The sequence below is a fragment of the Bradysia coprophila genome, chromosome III (genome assembly GCF_014529535.1).
Source record: "Bradysia coprophila strain Holo2 chromosome III, BU_Bcop_v1, whole genome shotgun sequence".
Lineage (NCBI taxonomy): Eukaryota > Metazoa > Arthropoda > Insecta > Diptera > Sciaridae > Bradysia > Bradysia coprophila.
The window spans coordinates 5,148,405-5,171,530 of NC_050736.1; the positions used below are offsets into that span (position 1 = coordinate 5,148,405).

Sequence of the window (23,126 nt, forward strand, 5' to 3'; positions counted from 1 at the left end):
GACATGGCTACCCAAAAGCCTTTCAGACTTGAATGAAGAAAATTTTTTACATTGTGAAGTATTTATTTTAGCAATTTGCTTCTGAATTTAATTCCAAACGATTCTGTTAAGAACATTTTTTTCAAAGTGTGAAGCCAATTCTGTAACAATTAAAACAAAATGAGAAGTAAATATTCTAAGTGATTAGGACCTTCAAACAGGATCGATGAACATTTCCTTTTTTTTAAACCAAAAGTGGGGTTTTCTAAAAGACTCAAGTCTTCCTACTATACTCTATCCACTACATTTTCCACGCTAGATGTCGCGTTTCGCACGTCTTGACATATAACTTGACATATTAAAGTGTAACACGTCTTACCTCGACTGATTAGACACCAAAATACTTTGTTTTCTTACAATTGAATTCGATTAAGTTCCATTTAGAAATGTATTTCAATTCGATTAGCTGGTTTTCGTCCTTACTCTGCATGTTTGGAATATGTGTACGTTAAAACGATTTCAATTTCGAAAATTGATTTTTACATTCAATGTCTTAACAGGTCATAGTGCGTGCCGAATTTACGACGGAAGATTGCAAAGAGCTGGGATTCGATAAAACTATGTTGATGTGTTCATCCTGCGAATATTTGGATGACTTCGGTTTGGAACAAATAAAGTAATTGGCCTCCTCCGTGTAATAACTCGACTGTGCCACACTACAACTATTATTTGTATGTTTCACTTTGCAGAGATCAATGTAAGGAATGTTGTCAAAAAGACGATACAATGCCGCTATCGAAACGTTACGCAAAGGCCGTGTTGGAAGTGTGTACATGTAAATTTGGTGCATATCCACAGATTCAGGCATTCATCAAAAGTGATCGACCCAAAAAATTCCACAATCTGTCTATCAAATACTTGCGCGGCATCGATCCGATTGTTAAAATGATGGATGCTGATGGTAATGTGAAGGAAACACTGTCGATCAAAAAGTGGAACACAGATACGGTGGAAGAGTTTTTCGAAACACATTTGGAAAAGGATAACGCTGAGGATTACTTGAGCTCGAATAAAGTGTGAAGATGATTTCCAATAAACTTGAAAGTTGGTTTTTTATTGGGAGTTCATAACAGCATAGTGGTAATGATGTAGGACTGTATAGTATACTACTGCACACTATAGACCTTCCGCAAAAACTCATTTCCGCCTTTAAACTTGGTCGATTTAAATAGTGAATGTTCGCAAGTTTAATTATTCAAGCTTAATGTCGAATGAAAAATAAAGAAAGAAAGTCCACATTTATGCGATTTGAGGTGAGACTACAAGTTTTCGAAGAAATTCTTCCAATAGTGTTCTTCACTTTTCTTTTAAGCGTTCAGTTTAAGTTAAACTGTTACCTTCAAATATATTGACCAAATACATAAAATCTAGAATCGACTACTCAAAAATTGTCTACTCAAAAAACTCCTTGTAAAATTACTTCTCTAACATACGACATTACCATAAAAAACGAATAAGTGTTCATGAAAATCTCTGCCAAATATTAGAGAACTATTTCACTAATATTTTCAAGGAAATTTAGCAAAACTTAGTGAAACATTTTGCAAATACAATCGCTAAACCGAACTGGTGTGCATACGTTATTTTGCACCAGCTGGTCACATACAATTCCAAATGGGACCAGCTGGTGCAAAATAACGTATGCACACCAGTTCGGTTTAGCCATTGTAGAAAATATTCTGTGGCTAATTAAATCGCAGCAATCTGATCTATATAATGTTTCTTTGATATAGATCCGTTTTCGTTGCTATGACACTGATCTCTACACTTGACTTTCATTTTAAATAAACCTTACCGAGCCAGTAGATTTTGTCTTCGCTTTGAAAGAACGACTGAACTTCTATGTCTCTTGTTTGTTCAAGTATACAACCAGTTGGTGAAATGAATTTCTCATACATTTTTCCACACGAGCTGACAATTTTAACAGATTATGTGATGACCCATACATTTTCTGCCAAGGCTGCAGTCACGGCAATTTATTTATCATACAAATTCTTTATTAGGTGCACCGATTTTCCTGACTTTAATACAATACTTTAAACAAACGAAGTAATAGATTCAATGATTATATCGGGAAACGTCTGTCATTCCCAAAATGTTATGTATTGTGTTGTAGATTGAAAGGTTGACGTCAAATTTCACCTCCGGTTTTGCTTAATGAATTTACCTTATTCTATTTGTAAATTCTTATGTTGTAAATTACAGCCAGTAGGTGTCAGCCGTTGGCTTAAATAAATTAAATTAAATTAAAACTTAGGGCCCGGAGCAGATCAGATGAATCTCACTTATTTTCAGATTAAACTGAAATTGATTCGATCTGAAAATCTTGATCTGATGTAAAGTCTGAAAATCTTTTTCAATTTATTTCACACCAGATCGCTTCGGATTAATCTGAAATTTGGTTACACAAGATTAGATCAGATTCTACCTGAAGTGAAACTGAAAAAATGTGATCTAAAATTTTCAGACTGATCTAAATCAGAAAATTTCAGGTCAGAACAATCTATTCCCCCAATATGCTTCTATCATCATTTATCAATAGCCCCAATAGAAAAAAGCTATGAACTGTGATTAGTGTACACTTATAAGTAATAAGTACCAGAAATACGCACACAGGAAAACACGAATTTTAGACGCACTTAACCCAGTACAGCGAACGCAGCTTTGTACGAAAGCTTAAAATACAAACGTACGCTATAAATACCCAGAACAATACGAAACATTTTTAACATCGCGGTATGCTTGCATTTGAAGAATGTTCGTAAGAATCATACCTATAAAACAAACCAATCAACTGGCACAATAACACTTTTGCTCGTTTCCGCCTTATCTTAGCCGGCTGCTTTTACAACATAATCTTCGAACTGATTACAAAAATGTCTTAAACACACTACAATCTAATGTCGATTTCTACTTCTTCAATTGGCGGAAAATAGCAGGAAACGCAGATAAAATTTACCAAAAACTTAACAGCAAAATTTTTCTTTTTATGTTTTTTTCTCGGTATATTTTGTAAATAACATTATGTAAGTGCAACACAGTCTCGAATTGACGATAGAAATTTATCTTATCGATTTATTTGTGGAAAAACAAGTTATTAATGACTCATGGATTGCACATCAAAATGTGATAAAAAAAAGTTTTTTTTTTTAAATAAAAAAGGGGTAGAAACTGGAGTTGCGAAAGTTGGACATGGGCAACCCAAATCGTCATTCCCAACAAAAGTCAATGCGAGCCCAATTTCAGTTATCGCCTTTCACATTTCGACGCACCAACGCTTTAGCCAATTCCTGTTTCATACCGGCCTGTTGTCTTTGATCGTCTAACGACTGAATGCTTCGAAGTCCATTACCAATGTCTTTCGTTTTACCGAAGTAAATTTCGTTGAGAGTACTTCGGATTTTATTTTCCATATCCTCCACCATACGTCCGATGTTGGCAATGTGTGGTGATGATTCACTAATACTTGCATCTTGTTCGACCTGCAATTCGAATACGGATTAGCACTTATGTTGAGTAAAGTGGATGTGGTGATGAATCATCATAGAAAGTAGACGGTTTTTCTCACCTGTCGTGTCAAACTACCGCCGAGGTTCATCGTTCCGGAACCAATTTTATTTGTTTGTAGCCACAGCATAGCTGTCGATGTTAATTTGTAGTGTGCCGTGCGTCCGGAACTTTTCTCTTGCACTTCAACAACATGAATGGAATCCCAACAGCCTTTAATTTTCTTACTGCCATCGCCAGCTTTTTTGATTAGAATTACTCCAGCGAATCCGTGATCCAAGTCCCACAGATACACTGATGATACGCCACCCTCGTAGTACATTTCACGATACTGATCAAAGGCAAGATTGGCTTCAATCTCCAATTTTCTTAGCCGCTCCGATGGCATCGAACCATCCTCCAGGGCCGGTTCGTAAGTGTTGGACCATGGCGATCTGATTGGGGATGGTAAATGTTTTATTAAAGATTTTATAAGCTAACCAGAAATGTCGTGTGGTTGGAGGTCAGTGTCCTCTTATTATGCCTGATGTGAATGGTCGAAATTATTGAAACAAAAATGTGGAAAAATTCTGCAATTTAACATTTCCTTCTGGCTTTACCGTTCAATCGATTTTAGAAATGAACAAGATAACGTTTTAGGGTGGACAGTAAAACGTTATTGACACAACAATAACAACATCGTGCTAAACTTTCACTATAACTTTTAACGCTGACGTAAGCGGTATGACTAATCAATTCATAAACTCGTCACAAAAACAGAATTTTTACGTCAGAGCATTGCTAATCCCGTTAATTTGTTTGACTGTAATGTTCAAGAGCCAACCAATTGCAGTTCATCACATAATTAATGTGAGTGACCGTACCAAAACAACTCAACAACCCATCAGTGTCAGATTCAAAGAAAATAAAGGAAATTTTTGTCCATACCGATACGAATCACCATCCCGATTGTAATCGCAAAGTAGATAATCTTTTCCTGATTCACGATCTTTTGCTATTTTGAGTGGTTGATCGACGGAAGACAGTAAATCCTCGCACAGACCCGGAACCAAATCAATCAAATCAATGAGATTTTTCTCGATTTGCTGAGGTGGCAATCGTCTCATTAGATCCAAAGCACAATCCATTTGAAGATCAGACTGTAAGAGAACAGAACATTGAATTGATTTATGTGGGAATATCAGCGGTATCAGTGATTTTATCCATTTGCAACCAAAGTGGGGCGTGACTTCGAACTATTCTGCTTGTTAGAGCAAAACATCTTTGTTTTTCTACGCTCGATTTGTCGTTTCCCGGGACAATCAAGATACATTTTACTTACCATTATCACAATTCTGTATAAAAATGATTGAGCGACAGTTCACAAAGGACTTGGCGACGAGTTTGCGTAAATATTTTAATTTAAAAAAAATTGTTTGAAAGATTACGAATTTTTCATTACCCTTCGTTCGAGTTTGGAGTACAAAAAGTACTTAAATTTGACAGATTGAACTTGAGTATAGTCAAAGTTCGCCGCTACTCGATCTACTCGATAGTACGGACACTAACGTCAAAGTGACATTTTATGAGTGTGTTCTATAGTTGCGAATTAGTTCAACACAAAAAGAGGGATAATTTGAAAGGTCGACATGTAATAGAAGAGAAAATTTATTAGTGGTTTCCTGTCTGGCCTGCAGTGAGCCTTCAGTCAGCTGAAAATTTTTGTTTTTATAAAGTTGTTTTTAGTACAAAAAATGCTGTGACTATAATCTGGCGCATTTCGCTTGAATGTATAGGTTACATTTCCATTTATATTTTTTTTTTATAAACATTGAATGCATGCCGTAGTACAATTTTCTTCTTGAAATGCAACACTTTATCGAAATAAAATAAAAAAATTCGAATTGAGTCACATGGTCATGTTCCATTGCGATGAGCGTCTTGCTCAAATTCACAAAACGAGTTACAGTGATGACTTGTTACAATGCTAATGGCAATCACAAACTAGCAGAGTTTGATAATAATAGGAAAATTTCAAAATCCGTTAAACTTTTTGGAAATTTTGTTCCAGCAGACGACTGCTTATGTATAATATATATTACACACTTGTCACGAAGAAGTCGAGGCTTGCCGAGACTGATAGTGACAAGTGTGTACTACTCTATTTTATCACATAAGCGAAAACGAGACAACAACATAGAAATGAAGTGTAATTTTTGAATTAAACTTCTAGGTAAGTAATTTTGACATCCGAACACCGCGCGTATGTGATATAAAATCTTTGACTTCAATTGAAGTATTTCAGACTCACCGTGAACTTTGATCGATTCAAATGCAGAAATGTATTGAAAAGACTGCAAAGTTTCTAGCAATTTCACATTTATTTAATTTCAAATTCTCGCATATGCTCTAAATTATATTTCAATTTTCATTCAACAAGATTAATTACAGAATCTCATCTTAGCTCAAATTACTGTTACTGTTATCGAGTTGCTTTTCAATCACATTAAGGCGTTCCTGCCATTTTTGTATATCTCCTTCAAGCCTAGAAACGCGGTCCTTTAATGTACAGTTTTCCTCCTGGAACGCCGCATTATCTGCTTCAAGCCTAGAAACGCGGTCTTTTAGTGTACCGTTTTCCTCCTGTAGTGCACTGTTTGAATTTTCAGAAACCACCATCCGTTCTTTGTAGTCATTTGTTTCGTTTTTCTAAGTCGACGTACCTTGAAATTACGGTTTCGCACGACTTCTTCAATTTTGTACACTTCAGTTGACCTTCGTCCAACTCTAACCTATGATTTTTAATTTGGTCTTTTGCTGAATTTAAATTTATTGTTGATTGATCCAGAGCTCATTTTTAGCATATCCGAATACTTTACCATTTTTCTTCCGACTTACTTAGTTGATCTCTTAACGACTTTAATTTATTTGGACATTCCTGGTGAGCGTTGACTACTGCTGTCACCGTTTCTAATGCTGTTAGCTCGGCCATCGTGCAAACTTCAGCAATGGTATGGGTGAATTGGTATCTTAATCTTATGAATGTGACCTGTAAGCTAAGGATTACGATTCGTTATATGGTTTGCGGGATGAAAAGACACGTCATATACAAAGCAACAATAAACACTTGATTTGAGTAGGGACCTGAATTATCTAGTGGCCTTATATTTTGCGAATAATAGTATATTACTGTACAAGGGAAGGAATTTGATATTCCGTATCCAGATGAGGAAAAGTGTCCGAGAGCTTTAGCCCGAAGGAGGGAAAGACTTTTCCCTAGGGACGGAAAGTTAATTTTCCCTCTCTTAGTAAAGGAAAATTAATTCAACTTTGTCGCTGCTCATTTGAGTTTATTTTCATGCAGTGTACATATTAGGTCCCTTATTTGACATGTCGTGATCCAATCAAAGATTGATGGAAAAATCGCGGGAAAAACATAAACAAAATTGAATCAATGTTGTTCTGTTTTGCACAAACAAGACGATATGTCAATAATTGATTGCATTTTACACACGGCAGAGTAAAAGTAACCGAGGCAGGAGCGCAGGCAGGAGCGCTTGTTTGACTAGGGACCTGAATAATCTAGTAGCCCTATGTTTTACGCGAATTAAATTTTTCAACTTATGGAGTAAAATAAACCAGGCAGGAGCGGTTCATTTTCGAAACGTCAAATAAGTGACCTAATACACTGGATGAAAATGAACTCAAATGAACACTGACATAAATTGAAAAATTTTGTTCGCAAAAAATATTGGGCTACTAGATTATTCAGGTCCCTAGTCAAATCAGCGCTCCTGCCTGGTTAACTTTACTCTGTCGTGGTGTTATCGTACGGTACTAAATCCATCGGCAGCGTCATGTATTTCTTTAAATTTCATTTATGGAGGACTTAAAAATTAAACTAAAATTAAATTTTTGATGAAAATATTGTTGCATACAATCATTGAGCTACAGTGAACGACATCTCAAATGTCTCACTGTCATTTTTTTCAGAGAATGTCATTGTGAATTTGCAATGACACAATAAAATTCTCAGAAAAATTTGACAGTGAGACATTTGAGATGTCATTCACTGTATAAAGTAAGGTTATTAATTTTAAGAATTCGTATCTTAATTTTTTACACGCAACTGTCAAGTTACTAATATTATGAGAATTGTCGCCCTGGTCTTGCCATTACTTCTTTGATGGCAATGAATTTGTAATTGTGACCATATTGATTGATCTGATTCTTTGTTTTATTATTTCAACGAGATGACAACGAAAGATATTTGATATTTGCCATTAATAAATAAAGTACAGAACTGATCAAAGACATAATCACATTGGATTGTTATTTACTTGATAAGGGATAAAAGTTGAAAAGTCCAGTTTTCGAGTGAATTTTTATGATCCGAGGCGAAGCCGAGGTCAATAAACATACGAATGTCTAAGTTTATACTTTTATCCGGGTTTTGTAATAGATTTTATTCAAAAACGTGTGGTAAAGTCACGGAACTAAAACTTAACATCACGTTTTTTTTAAAAATAAAATACCCTATTTAACATTTGCCCCATTGGTAAGTAATGTAAGTAACATGCTTCGATTTTCCAAGCAAAGATTCTCTTGTTTCCCGTAGTAATGTAATAAGCCATTTTCAACCCAAGGGAAATCAATTTCTATTCATACAAATGAAGGGAATTAGGAAACTACCGGGTGAAATAAAAGTCTTAATTATCACATTAATATATCTGTATTCATTGTGTAGACATTTAATAAAATTAAACATGTATATATAATATTTAGTGTATAGTAAATATATACGATTATAATATATTGTACATCTTCTTCTTGTATCAAGTAGTATAAATAAATTCTATAAAAATACATATAAATATACAATAGTTTTTATTATCCATTATATTATATATATATATAAAATACATAAAAATTTTCTCCATTTATTTATTTTCTTTTTTCATAGGAATGTTTTTATTATATTCATGTCTTTTCACTTTACTTTTTTTATATCTGTGTACCGCCTATATAATATATACCTATTCTGGTTTCAGTTCGTTTTGAAATTTTTCCCTACTCTAACTTCATAAGTCCTTTATTAAACTCGTTGGGAATAGTTTTTTTTTCTAAACCGAATTTAATTAAAATTTGCCTTATTAACACATACAGAAAATGTGAATGAAAATGGTGAATGAAATCAGTGAAAATAAAGGATCAAGCTCCATTTTATTTAGAGATGTTTTGACTTTTTTAAATGAAAACTTTGATATCGAAAGTCGAGGCTTCCATGCGAACGCAACATCCCATATACAAAGTATCTTCGACCGCATAAACAAATAAAACAACGAGTCTAACACTCGCGGAAAATTGAAATGTAGAATATTTCTGATTTGGTATATAGTTGATGTGGTTTCTATTAAGCACATCTGTTGGAAAATTTTTTTGTCTGCAAGGGGAAAGGTTGCAATATCTAGAGTGGATAAACAAATTATTCCACAGAATAAGGTATTTTACTCAACAAAATAACCAAAAGAAAATTTAACAGAATGAAGTACAGGCAAAGAAAAGTAAGGAGTCACAATACAATGCAATCTCTTTATTTACTCCATATGCATTACCAGTGTTGAGTAGCTTAACGTATGTATATGAGCGTGGACAAGGAATGTGGAATGAAAAAACATCAATAAATTGGATTCTAATCGTTGAAAATGTGACTTGTTGATTTTCTCCCGCTTATTATTTATTGCGTAGTGTAGTCGATAACAACGCAATTTTTGATAGAAACATTTAAAACTGTTTCAATCTCTCAAAAAAAAAACATTTTTCACCGCACTAGAGTTCTAATCAAGACATATTAGAAACTCCTAGTCAATGACTAGGAGTCATCTGATATCGGCAACAATGACAGAAATAATCGATGAGCTTTGGTTCGTTTGCTATCTTATAAAGTGAAATGTTTGTTAAAACTATTGAAGAGAAAAATTTTGTATCACACACAAGGTCATACGTTACACAAATGATGAAGTAACAGATCCAATTATTTTGTTGCGGTACGTTTGTCGTTTCTAAAAGTTTTAAGTTAAGAATATTGAACATGATCGAAAAATCAGCGAACTAATAAAAATTCCCAGGGTCAGAAATTTAAGAAATATGAAATACTCTATTATAATCGTTTAATGATGAAACTAAGGCCATTAAGTTCTAATGTTTTTGTAGATCTACTGCTTTAGCGATTTCAACTAATTTTGTGTGTGATTTAAAGTGTTAATAGAAATAGTTTCTAGATGCAAATGGTGTGCAAACATCGAATGAAATTCCCTTACAATATTGTACAATCGTTCAGAACAATTCTTAAGTTAACTTTTTAGCTATCTTCATAAGTTAAAACACTAAACACTAATCACGTCTTTCAACAGCACAAAATCGTTGAATTATTCTTTTCTTTCATTATCCTTTTCAAATAATCTTTTTTGTTTGTAATAACTATAGGTTTTACATCTATAAATGTTAAAAATACAGGGAGCATCTGACTGTGTATTACATTGATATATTTTCAGTAATACATCGATTCTGAATCAAATGGATATACCAATTCCTCATTATATCCACATAATTGTAAATTCTGAACAGATTTGTTGGCTTTTACTACATCAAGGTTGATTGGCAGAACAATATTACATCTATAGTTAATAAGGAAATCGAATTAAATAATTTTCTCATCTTAAGCCTCTGATCATAATTCATGTACATCTCGCTTATTCCAGTATGAATGGCAATTTCCCGATCGTTGAGGACTCGTGTACGAGTACATATTGTAGCCAGGAATGATGTGAACCCGTACGTCCGACGATGGCCGGCATACATCGTTTCGTTGGCGACGCGACACCGAAACGGTTGTCTTACAGCAGCAGTAGTGGAATAAATTTACGTAAGCATTGCGGAAATGGCGATTCGTTATGCAATAAATGACGTTATGGAAGGTGGATTTGCTCAATCCAATCCAAGCGGTACTGTAAAACACTTTATTGGCAACATCAGCGGTGGTGTGATACGATAAAACAACGCCGAACGGTAACCAAAATGCAATAAAAATCAAAAAACTGTAAAAGTTGGTTCTAGCTAGTGATAAGTCCCAAGTATAATTTAAGCTTGGTCGAAAGTTCGGTGTGCTCATAAAACGTTTAACATCTTTTATAATTCTCATGTGTGTGTAGAATGTTAAACATAATGGCAGCATGACTAGAAGACCGATTACAGTCGCTTGGTATGTAAAATCACCATTCGATTGTCGGGTGCAAAAGTCAAAGCTAAGATTCAATTTGTATTGCACACCGGACACTATTATACCGAGAGACCAAATCAGTAGTAAAATGGTGGTTGTAGTCCTTTTGTCGAACCATGAGCTCACATCTTGAGGAGTGCACAATCGTAAGTAGTTCTCTATTGCGGTTGACTGAAATGATTTTTCGATTAGTAAAAAAGAATAATTTTTTTTTTGTTAGTTCTAACGAGAATTAATTGAAGAAAACTAGCAGAAGACATGCTTGTGCTTGCTTAGAAAAGAGTTTCTAATTACTATAGATTTCTATTCTCTACTTTATACTGGGATGGGTCGACATTTCTTTTAGATTTTTCAAACAAAATCCCTGACCTATTGTCCTTCCAGGATCGTTTCTGTATACTTCTAATTTTTCGAAAATGTAATAGGGAATATGAATGGTTAATTGCAAGAGCTTTTATAATCTGCAAAAGAAAAACATTTTTGAAAACACATTCACTCCGACTTTTGGAAAAAATTATTCGCACGATAAAATGTGTCCCCAACATCAGATTGTGTAAGATACACATTTCGTACGCAGAATGTTACACCAATACATGTGGGCGTACGCTTTTGATAGTTCAAATTGCCCCCTTAATTAAGAGGACAAACACATACTACCAAACATTTCGCATTTCATGTTGGGACCGCATATTTTACGTAATAACGTCAAAATTTCCTTTCTAGCTAGGTATAATTACTAAACACAGCTTAACAGTCTTTTAGCTTCTCGATCGATGGTCACTTTTCAAACAAAATGTTCAACTTTGACGACAAAAATCAGGCTTGTAAAGGATGGTCAGGAATTGGTTTTTAATGTAAATGAAAATTCAACCCCCCCTACTTTATACTCTACTCTGCTTCCCCTTCAGGTCATACTTGTCAGTATGGACATAATGTTCGATTAGTTGATGTATTGACATCACGATAAACTATTGATATAAAAGTTCCCTTGAACTTGAACTCCTATTCTATATAAAAGTGCAAGTAAAGCGTCTAATTCATAAGAATCATTTATTATTTTAAAGAATTTATTTCCCAATCAAAAAGTCCATATGAAAATTTTATTCTGTCCGCTCAATATATATTCTCATCAAAAATGCAAATACCTTTAAAAACAAAATTTAATTCGGAATATTGGGGATGTTTCCGTCAACTGTCCCCACCGTTATTTCTTGGAATTTTTCCGATCTGATATTATAAATCTAAAGATTCTTAGCGACACATTTAAAACAAAACATTGTACTGAAATACTCACTGCTAATGATAAGACCGTTATAACAAATGCACAAGCAGCGAAAAACCATTGTACCTTACATACGGACAATTCTTCAGTCATACCAGCTAATAATACTATTGTCGAGCATGGCATTAAAATACTTGTAATTAATAAATCAGCTAGGGCTACGTTTACTATAAAAGTGTTTCCTGCAAAGTAAATTTATTTTGTTATGCTTGAGAATTAAAGTGTTTTTGGTGTGTAAGCTAAAAAAGATTGATGATTCATTGACGCCTCATCCACCAATAAAATTAAACAAATTAATAGTCTCACTTCAAATAAAATATTAATATAAAATGACAGCATCGCTACATTAAAGACAACTACGCTAATTATTAGAGAATATAATATAATATAATTAATGCAATAAGCAAGGATTCTATTAAAATTCGAGTTTCCGAAAAGCCAATATATTGGCTATGTTGAGTGTTATGTTAAGAAAGTGATTTCTAAAGAGTTTTCTTAATTTTTTTTGCAGGAATATGAGAAATTCCTATAAAAAACCGTCAAATGGAGATACGAAGCGAGCTTTCTGAAATGTGGTCATCACTAATATTCCATTTTCCATGAAATTTGATCGACCCTCAGCTCTGTGCATAAATGAGATAAAAAGGTTTCGTATAAAAGTTCGTCTACAAATGACTGTATGAGGGCTACCTCACATTTTTGTTCGGACTTCCTTGTCGATTTTTGTTTCATCGAGGAAGTTTAAAGCATTCAAACAAAAAAGAAAACTGAAAATTTGTGTTCTGAACTTTTTTTAAACTCTGAATTGGAAACTCGTTAAAACCGACTTCAACCCGTTTCAGCAGTTTTCTTTCATTCATAAATCGTGTGTATATATGTATTACTACATGCGCGGTGAGCGTTAATATTTGCTTTTAGAGTTGTGGATGCAGGTAATCATGATCATATACCAGTTGAATTCAAACAGCTGAAACGAGTTGAAACTGGATTTCGGACGTCTGTTACTGTGTAATAGTTAAAAGTAATATACGACAATTCACTTTCTAATACACATTAGAACCCGAAAAATAAACGTTAATTCGTCCTACCTTATAGGATTCCCAGATTGAAAAATAGGTTTCAAATGAATTTTGTTTCCATATCATAACCGAAAAATAGAAACAAACGGAGGCTTTGCATGAATCAACAAAGAAGTTATAACTTTGGAGAAAAGCCTAATTATCTGGTATCGACTGCAACTACTAAAATAAGCGATGCCTCTCGGTTAATGTGTTCTTATATAATGACAAAAATGTTAAAACGAATGAAATAAAAGATTCTGTAGCAAACAATAGACGATACCTTGAACAGAAGAAGTAATCGATTCAAGTATATTTTCTCACATTATTTTTAATAAGTTGAGCTACTCTTAATACCGAGCACGTCACTGAAATTTAGACAATAATTTTCTTCAGCTGTTTTTCAGGTGGTCCACTCATAAAAACAAAACTGCTAATACGGCTTCACCACTACCACGCGCATGCGTGTAACCATTTCACGTATAAGCACTCTTCTTGGTATAAGTGGACCGACTGAAATACAACTGGAGCAAATTCCTATCTAAATTTCACAGACATCCTCTATAAGTAGATCAGAATGAGAAATCAAACGGAAAAATTCAAATTTATTTGTGTTAACTATTCTAAAATAACGATCCTTGCTTTTCGCCAATAGTTACTGAAAAATCACTCACCAGCTTTCTTCAAATGATCTTCAACCATTACTGACGAAATCATGAAAACATTTCCAACACTTCCAATTACAGATAGAAATGAAATTAGTAAGAGTTTTGCCAAACGAGACCAATCCGGTGATAAAGTTACTGGCGAAAAAGTGTCTAGTTTGGCGGCAATGAGTGTCGTTGCCAATAATTTTGATCCATCGGTGGTGGTTGTAACTGTGGTTATGTGATTTATTTGTGTGCTTAAAAATGGCACTAAGGTGGTGGCGTTCATTTTTCTGAACTGTATGCCATTTGAAACATAGAAAGGAAGAAAAAACCAAAATTATTAAAACAAATATTTTAGTGTATAGATACAATGTCGATGGTGTTCGTATTTTGTTTTTATAATATTGTGGGCATTGTGATAATAATACATACTAATATTGACTGAGACGAGACTGAAAAATAATTGGACCCAAATAAATGATTTATGGATGATTTTTATATTTTGTCCCCCCTGCATAATACTTGCCACTTTAAGTGTCGTATTTTCTTATGTAATAAACATAAAGTTTCCAAGATTTATTATCGCTTTCTATACAAATACAATTATTGAGCTCACAAAATAACGAGAATTTATGTGTACACACCACAACCATATTGACATTTAACTAGTTTTTTTGTGCAATATATTAACGACATGACTTATAGTGGAAAATCGATTTAGTATATTCATTCATCCATTCATTATATAGAGAATGGTATCCTAAAGAGAATAGAACATTATATATGAGGGGAACCACTAGGGTAATTGTTGTCGGAATCTGAGTTATTATTGATGAATTGAGGTCGAAATTGTCATACAATGAAAACATTACGAATGAGATAGTTTCTCCCAGAGGAGTGTTCAATGTCCTATGGCCTAATTTTCAATTTTTTAATTTTCCATCACAAAAACAACTAACATTACCTCCAAGGAATTATACAATGCAGATTTAACTTTTGCTCCATTTTACATTACAAATAATGAAAATGATGCTTCTTGAAGGTCCAAGTCTACAGTCTATATTTGACAATAGATTCTAAGCCAATGTCCCCATAATGTAAAGTTTGTTTTTTTTTTCTTCCTAAAAATAAGGAACAAAAAAAAAGACAGTCGCCGCCCGGTCTCCCCACTCGCTAGATCTGTGAAAAATATTTTCAATTTTTAGAAAAATCGACGACCTTTTTAAATTACGAATTACGACCTCTTCACAAACTTGTCTTCGCAGGCCCTGTTCAGAAAACTCCAGTACAAACTTTGGGGTCACTGGAATACGATTTCTTTTAATGACAATCGTTGTCGACATGAAAAAAAAATCGTTTCCGATATTTTAGGAGCAAATCCATTAACACTACTCTCTTCATGATAATTGTGTGACATTTTGTTATTAATTATTTTTCTATCCAACACAATTCCGATTCAATGTCGTGTCGCCGTAATATTTAACTACTGAATGCATTCCCCGAATTAAGCATTATTAACTGGAAACAGCACGAATGTCTAGCTTATCATAGACAACAAAGTAAGTGTGGTAAGTGTATGTATAAGGCTCATAGACACACAGAGCCACACATAGAGTTTACACATATATATTCAATTCAAAACTCTTTTTTTTATTATTCGATAACAATTTCAATTCCCTACATTCGATGTGATCTTGAGGGATTTATTGCTTGCTCTACAAATTAATCTCATTAATTTCATCGAATATATAGTATTCGCCATCTGAAGCTGCACAAAATACCAATCTGTTCAGAGCCAAGAGAGAAAGACCACAAGAAACCGCTCCTTCCTCAGAAAGATTGAGTAATTCAATTTCACAATTGACCTAACCACACGTTGTCGAATGTCGTTTTAACTGAATTTTAAATATTTAAACGCAAGATTAACTATCCATCAATAAAAGTTTAGAATCTACTTTCATTAGGAAATTTAGTTGGAAAATGTGTCAAGTATGTATGTCGCGTCGAATATGTATGTCGAATATTAATTATTCATTTCAATAGGGATGATGATATAGTCGGATATATTGTGGATATGAAGTAAATAAACTTGTATGTACCAGTACCTACGTTTTAAAATTTATATGGTGCAACGTTACCTTTGAAAGCATTTGGAATAGCTTTCAAAATTGACTTTACAACGGTATGTAAACTTTCAAAGTGTTTATATTTGGAGGGTTGGGTTGACGACGCGTACAGCAAAATAGAAACAACTGTGTATAAGTTCTTGAATAAACAATTAAAAAAATATTAAAAAGTCTGGTGTATCGCACGGTTCATTGTAGAGTTCATTTGCCAGTTTTATTTTTTTTATTATTAAACGATATAAAAAACAAACAATGTGAAGAGCATATGCGCGAATTTTTAAAGTAAATACGACGCGACGTCTTTGTACAAGGAAATTATATTAACTAATGGAAAGTTTTAAAGAAAAACGATGAAAAACTGATCTTTTATTAACCGATCTATATATACATCACACAGACACAATTACGCTCATTTATAAGTATACCTTCTTAAAGTCAAAAAGAGAAAGCATCTTGATCTACATTGCTTTCTTATGTATATTCGCGTTTGAATGAAAATGATCTTTCGTAATCCGTCTTTCAATATTATAATCTCCGATTGTCTACTCAGTAGAAAAATAGAACTGACACAAGAAAAAAGTATTGAAGTACGGCTTAAGTTTCTCTTCTTCTTTTTCGCCAGTAAACTCTTCTTCTTGAGTTTCTCTCCACCCCTCAATTTAAATGTTGCATCGCTGCTAGAGAAATTTAGCAAATTTCAATAAGCTTCTGCAGTTTTTGGTAAATTCGGTAAAGTTCTACTAATAAACAACTCTAAACCAAATTTTAAAGATCCTCCATTTATTTCAGGACAATATAATAAAAATCAGATGAAATAACTAATTTTTATCATTTGAACAGTTGAAAAGAAAATTGTGTTAACAAATTTTATCAATTTAAGCAAAATTTATTTAAATCTCACTATGCACTGAAAAATGATCTAGATTGCTCTAAAAAGCAAACAGACCGTTCATCACCTAATCGTCCCCTTCCTTCCAGACTCGGTTATGTATACTTTTTAAACACCCAAAAATTTTCAACCCATTCACCAATTGGTATGTTTTTCTGAGCTATTGCAATAGAAAAATCGGATGGCTTTTTTACGATTGTTATAGATGCTGTAGATAAACTTTTAGTCCTGAACTTTAGTCATACATACAACGAATAAATAATACGCCTACGTGAAGGTTCAATGTAGTCATTAATAAGTGTTCGCAGCATTTTCTTGGTTTAAAGAAAAGGGTCGTATGTGGGCATAAATGACTAGTCACAGACAAAGACATATTCCTTTTCATCAATTTTTATTGGAACGGTCATGATTATTATATCCTTACGACAATGCTTACAGCGACATTTTCCTAGCGAGAAATAAAAATCATTTCCATCGATCGAATAATTCAGTAGTATAAATACCCAAAAAATGTTAAAGCGTTAAGTGTTTCCTTTAAGAATTGATTGATTAGTTTCAAATATAAACGTATAAGGGGAGGGTGTAATTAGAATGTTAATATACATTTATTGTTGGTATGTGGTCAAGCGTAAAATGTTAGTCAAGAAAATCTTATAAGATTTTCAGGTGTCGTCGTAGTTACAATAATAATAGTAGATTACTGTACCAGTGAAGGAATTTGATATTTGAAAATTCATTCACGTGTACAGTGTGGCGTTTTACTTTTCGAGCGAGGGAAAGACTTTTCACTAGTGAGAGAATGGCCACATTTCCTCACTGGCAAAGTCAAAGTATTTTACCACCTATGTTCTGCTTCATTTATCGCAGAGGGCCTGCAAAAGAAAAATTCACTTTCGCCGCACTTAAGAGGTAAAATAAACTACATAATTGTGTGGTTCGCCTTCGGCTCAGCAAACAAACTCAACACTCTTCAAAACAACGATTTTCCGCACAAGTATGTAATCTACTATTGTTGTGCCTCGTAGGTTTGCATCATATTGTAAAATTCATTTAATTAGATTTTAATGAAGCCATTGGATTGTGAACAATGCCAAAATATGGTGCTTTGTTCCGTATTGCATTCAGTCCCTGATTAGTTTTATTAAAATCGATTGAGTGTGTGGACTATCCAAAACCATATGTTTCCATAATAATTAAATCACAAAATAAAGTCCTTCGTGTATTTATATAGCCTAGGGATAATGTCGGAAACTTCAGCAAACTTCAATTATGGAATAAGTAAATAAATATTTATACGCCATAAAGAGCATCGCATTGTTCAATGTTGATTGTTATGCCAAGGAAATACCACTCTTATAAAACTATTTTCGTCGATTTTTTCAAATAAAATTTAGTTTTTATTACGGTTGCCATTGAACTTTTATTCGTTACAATTTTTATTTTTATTTTCAAGTCGGAGCCATAAAGATAATCAATCAATCGAATAACAGAAAAAATGGGAGTTTGCTCGAAAACATAATATCGTCCAATTTTGTAAAACTTTTGTTGCTCTCACGTATGTAAAAATAATTCCAACGCAGTTAGGTAAATCATTTTATAAATAATTGCCCACAACGCGGTCATTAATGTTTAATGGAATGATCAATACAATTTATATTGATCAATGTCGACCAGTAAAGTAGTAAAATGTAAACCGAAATTAACAATTTCTATGCACAGCAAAGTTTTATTGTTTTACTTTATGTGGCTGGTGCCGGAGCCTATTTTAAGGGAATTATCAGTTGGTTTTGATGTCCTTGAGCCAACCTACTATCTTCGTTTCATAAATTTTTCGTTTTACATAAAAAAATAATTTAGACATTTGTGAGAATTTTTAAGAGGCACCGGTACTTAGCTAAAATTGTAGTTTACATTTTCGTGTCTTGTACTTCACTTTTGATGATATCTTTTCATCAGAATCCTTTTTTAAATATGTACGACCGCAATAACGACCACGAATGTGTCAGATTTACATGAAAATTTGGTTTGGTTGTAGTGCTCTGATCAGCTTTGAGAAAAGTCAACAGTCAGTGGTCCTATATTTTTGAAAAAGGATTCTGGTGGAAAGATATCAAAAGTACAGTATTTAAAAAACACCCAAATGTATGCTTTTCAGCGAAGCATCGATGTCTCTTAAGGAATTTTAAGTCCCTGGCTTGTACTAGTTTCAACGAGTATACGAAGCGAAAATGGTCTTTCAAAATTTCACATCACCAAAACAATTATTGAGTAATATCTTTTCTTGATTAACGCACTTTCAACGGGTTGATACAATATAATCAGTCATTTACATAACAAGTGATAAACAGTTGAATACAGTCTAGTTTTCGTGTGAATTTACGGACCATGAAACCCCATCTTTCGACTTTTGGCTGCTTACCACCAGCCAGGTGTGGGAGATCAAAAATATCTTAGACTGGTTTTGGGGTCTAGGGACCAAGGCCTAACTAGGCATATATAAAAAAGTCCCGGAAAAAATAGCGCCGATTTCTGTCAGTCGAAAAAGAATCCCTGAGAAGATACAATTGAGTCAGATCTGAAAACACTAAGAGTTAGCGCTTTTGGAACAATGCTGGAGGATGCCAAAACTAATAGTAAATAACGTTTTCTTCCTGTAGTACCAAAACCGTCACATTCACTCATAAAATTTAGTACCGAAAGAGCAACATTCTCCCCTACTATTTTCTCTCAATTTTCATTCCCGCTTATGTCATTTTCGATCCTATCTTTATTCTTTTCCAAATGTGTCAAGTTGTTGTATGTACGCAAATGTAATGTTTTTAGTGTTTTGTGACAATGCATTCATAAGGATTGCTTTCAGCATTCATACGGACTGCTTTCGGCATTCATTCGGATGTCTTTCAGCATTCCTACAGATTGCTTATTTTTCGACATTTGTGAGAATACATGCACACGGAACGGACTTCTTTAGTCATTCATACGGATTACTTTCGGCATTAATATGGAATGCTTTTGCACCGGTATGTTGTTCAGTTTTGTTGTTATGTTTTGTTCGGAATGTGACTTTGGTACTCCAGGAAGAAAAATAGTATACAAACCACGGATCAAAAAGGTGTGTTTTAGACCACGGTGGTGAAAACGTCCTTAGTCTCCGCTCCGCTTCGCGTCGCTCCATCCCTGGACGTTTTCACCACCTGGGTCTAAAACACACCTTTTTGATCCTTGGTATGTAACATACTATTTCTTACATAGAAAATATGGTAAAACAAAGATTTAATTACGATTTTTTGAAAACACATTTATCAAATCAAGTAACAGATTAGCTAACTATCCTAAATGATTGCGGTCTGTGAAAGGTTAAACATTGCACTGAAAATTGACTGGAAACGTACAAACCGAATAAACTACGAAAGGTCAATCAGTGCCTTGTTTCGAAGAACTTTCAAATGGTTTTTTATTGCATTTATGGTCAACGCTTCACGCATGAGGTGATTTAGCATTTCATTTTGCATAGTCTTTCTGCATGTCATGTTTTTCGACAAGTGCGTTGATTTCGACCAATACTGAGTACGATTTTTTTTTGTAAAAAGGAAGAAACTCAGTCCAGGCTGTACTATTTCTAACATCCAACTTGCGGTTCAAACAAAAACAAAAATTTAGGAATAAATAAAGAAAATAAAATATATAAATTAAATGTTAAATGGAACGAAGATTGATTCAACTAATTGTGTGTCACTTTGTTTTGTACAAACATACAACATCATCATCATCTCATTGAACGAAAGTTTCTGAAAAAAAAACAAAGCAAATAAAAGCTTAAGCAAGATCCAATCAATCTTCAATCCTCTTTTCTTTTCCATTTCTTTCTCTGCACTTGAGCATATTTCGTTGAATCCGAAAATAAAATGAAAATGAAAATATGCCAATAAAAGGCTATCTTTTCAATTTCATTTCCATATACAACAAAAGTATGCTTATAAACAATTGTGTACTATGAACGATAAACGAACCCACCTATTATAGGTCATATTTATTCACTTTCACACCTACCTTCGCTGCGAGCTTTTATGTACTTTTTATACAATATACCAGCAGGATATTTCCACCACTTGTTAGATAGTGTGTATAGCTGAAAAGTACGTGGTTTACGAAATTCTAATTTTAGCCTTTGTTTTTCACTGAACATACATTTCAAGTAATTCACAAACCAACACGCACCTACACACAGAAACACACCACTTCTGCCACACGGAATAAAGCACTTTTTATCGTCGTCGTTGTCGTCGGTCAATTCGGGATTCGTACAGCGGAATTAGATATTTAACACAAATTCTTTCTTAATTTTCACTTTTATGTAAAATTTATTTCATTTAATTTAATAAACCGCTTGAATATAGTGAATATAGTGAGAGGAGGCTCCCTTAATGAATGGATATATCAATTAGAAAAACTCGTGTTTATGATTTTTCGACCGGCTTCCATGATGTTCAGCGACAACTGAATCACTTTATAATGAAACGAAACGAAAAGGGACGAAGAGAAAGCTTTTTCTATGAGTATGTATGTAATAATGTATATATAAGTCTCTCAGATATGTTCCTTTGTTGTACTTTTCCTAAATTGTCGAGCTTAATATCGTTTGAAATATTGGAACCGTTATAATGGTAGGTTTTTTCTCAGACAGTTCTGTTGCACGCAATGAATTTATAATAACATTTTATGATGGTCGTTCATGCAACAAAGTTGATGGGTAAGAAGCTATCGTAATAGAGAAGAATTCCACGCAATTGAAAGAATGTTTAATTCAATTCAATTGTAATCGTTAGACTTATTGCATGTTAACAAGTTGCCGGTTATTGTGACTTGTCAACTTTAGGCACACCGAAAAGTGCTAAGGGAGTCGAAGAATACCTCCAAATAAATTTCTAAAACTCAAAAATTTGACTTTTGATTTTTAGAAATTTATTCGGAGGTATTCCTCGACCCCCTTAGCACTTTCCGGCGTGCCTAAAGTGCCTGATCGAGCATTATCCCCTACGTGTTAAATAAATTTTAGGACCTCATACATTTGCTAAAACAAAAGTCTTGATTTCCACCTACAAAAAAACCACTCCGTCTACACTTTTTAGACAATAGAAAAAATGCGTGGCTAAGATAGACGTAGGCAAAACGGAGTGTTTTTTTTGTAAGTGGAAATCAAGCTTTAGAATTTACCTTGCATGACCCAATGTATGGTTTTTCCGTTTCAACTGTTAAAGCTATACGATTTAACGACCCCGTTTAAGATAGTGGAAATTCAGTCATTCGTTTCACGTTGTTGTGTGTTCGCAGTTCTCTTAAATATTTCGAAGTGTTTTAGTTATAAAATGCACAAATTAATTAATTTGGATGAAATGCTTTTTTAAAACTGAATAGACAAAAATTTTGTGTCAGCCGAAATATTTGCGATGGAACAAATATTTATGTTACTACGAAAAAACTGAACGAATTTCAAAAAATTTGTGTTAGCACAAATAACTTGTACCACCACTAAAATTGTCAATACCACAACAAAAGCAGAAACGACTAATATAAATTATTAATATAAATTTCCTCCAGTTAATGTGTTCTTATAATGAAAGTATGTTACAACGAAAGGAGTAAAAGATTTTGTATCAACCGCGAAGTGTAACTTTTAAATAAATAAGGACGTAGCAGATACAAAGTTTTTGTGGCAATATGTCTATTCGTTTCTAGGTTACATCCGTGGCTTATTTTGTTTAAAATATCGCCTAAAATTTGTTTTAAAATCTTTTACTTCGTTTAACAAACATTATGCAATACACTACCACAACTAGCGATACTCTCTTATATTTTATCGTTGATGTCGATAACAGATGGTTAAAAGCTTTTAAAATGAAAATAAATGACAATAAACCATCCTATCTTGAAAGAGTTGTAATATACAAAATCAACAAAAAACACATAATTTTATATAATTCTTCTGTATCAAGATACATTTAATTCGATATCTTATTTTAACACCTCGTCGAAAAACGCGATTAATATCTTGAATCGAAAAAAAAAGTTAAGACAATATTTTCAAATTTACGGTTTTACTGAAAGTCTCATTAGCGAGATGATCTTCTAAAAGAAAACGGAGAACATAGAAAGCTCTTTTACCGATGAACTGCGCAAGACGGTATGTGTGTGTGTGTTCATTGTACATAAATATCCTGGTATGTATGTACTTTACAGCTTTATTAAAGGGGTGGTAAACACGCGCCGTTCGAAAACATGAGGTTACTGTAAATACAATATAAAAGAAGTAATTTTTT

General features: G+C 33.6%; 3 protein-coding genes across 6 annotated transcripts; 1 reads left to right on the plus strand and 2 right to left on the minus strand.

Annotated features, from left to right (window-relative positions):
- The first annotated feature begins 319 nt into the window (after window positions 1-319).
- On the plus strand, window positions 320-1,078 carry LOC119079633 (selenoprotein F). The gene is made up of 3 exons (XM_037187647.1): window positions 320-482; window positions 540-655; window positions 729-1,078. The coding sequence occupies exons 1-3, from the start codon at window positions 426-428 to the stop codon at window positions 1,057-1,059; spliced, it is 504 nt and encodes a 167-aa protein (XP_037043542.1). The 5' UTR covers window positions 320-425; the 3' UTR covers window positions 1,060-1,078.
- A 1,939-nt stretch (window positions 1,079-3,017) lies between these two features.
- LOC119079611 (F-actin-capping protein subunit beta) lies at window positions 3,018-5,026 on the minus strand. The gene is made up of 4 exons (XM_037187610.1): window positions 4,868-5,026; window positions 4,474-4,685; window positions 3,608-3,980; window positions 3,018-3,521 (listed from the first exon to the last, which is right to left on the minus strand). Exons 1-4 carry the CDS (start codon window positions 4,868-4,870, stop codon window positions 3,282-3,284), a joined length of 828 nt encoding a protein of 275 aa, XP_037043505.1. The 5' UTR covers window positions 4,871-5,026; the 3' UTR covers window positions 3,018-3,281.
- A 3,211-nt stretch (window positions 5,027-8,237) lies between these two features.
- On the minus strand, window positions 8,238-21,299 carry LOC119079573 (melatonin receptor type 1B-A-like). 4 transcript variants are annotated; one of them, XM_037187587.1, is made up of 6 exons: window positions 21,028-21,299; window positions 20,860-20,938; window positions 13,819-14,089; window positions 12,099-12,268; window positions 10,271-10,975; window positions 8,238-10,202 (listed from the first exon to the last, which is right to left on the minus strand). In XM_037187587.1, exons 3-6 carry the CDS (start codon window positions 14,078-14,080, stop codon window positions 10,197-10,199), a joined length of 1,143 nt encoding a protein of 380 aa, XP_037043482.1. In that variant the 5' UTR covers window positions 14,081-14,089; window positions 20,860-20,938; window positions 21,028-21,299; the 3' UTR covers window positions 8,238-10,196. The 4 variants fall into 4 exon arrangements, with proteins under 4 accessions (XP_037043482.1, XP_037043459.1, XP_037043475.1 ...); XM_037187564.1 differs by having other exon boundaries at window positions 8,238-10,975; XM_037187580.1 differs by having other exon boundaries at window positions 8,238-10,975; window positions 21,018-21,299.
- Between the last annotated feature and the right edge of the window lie 1,827 nt (window positions 21,300-23,126).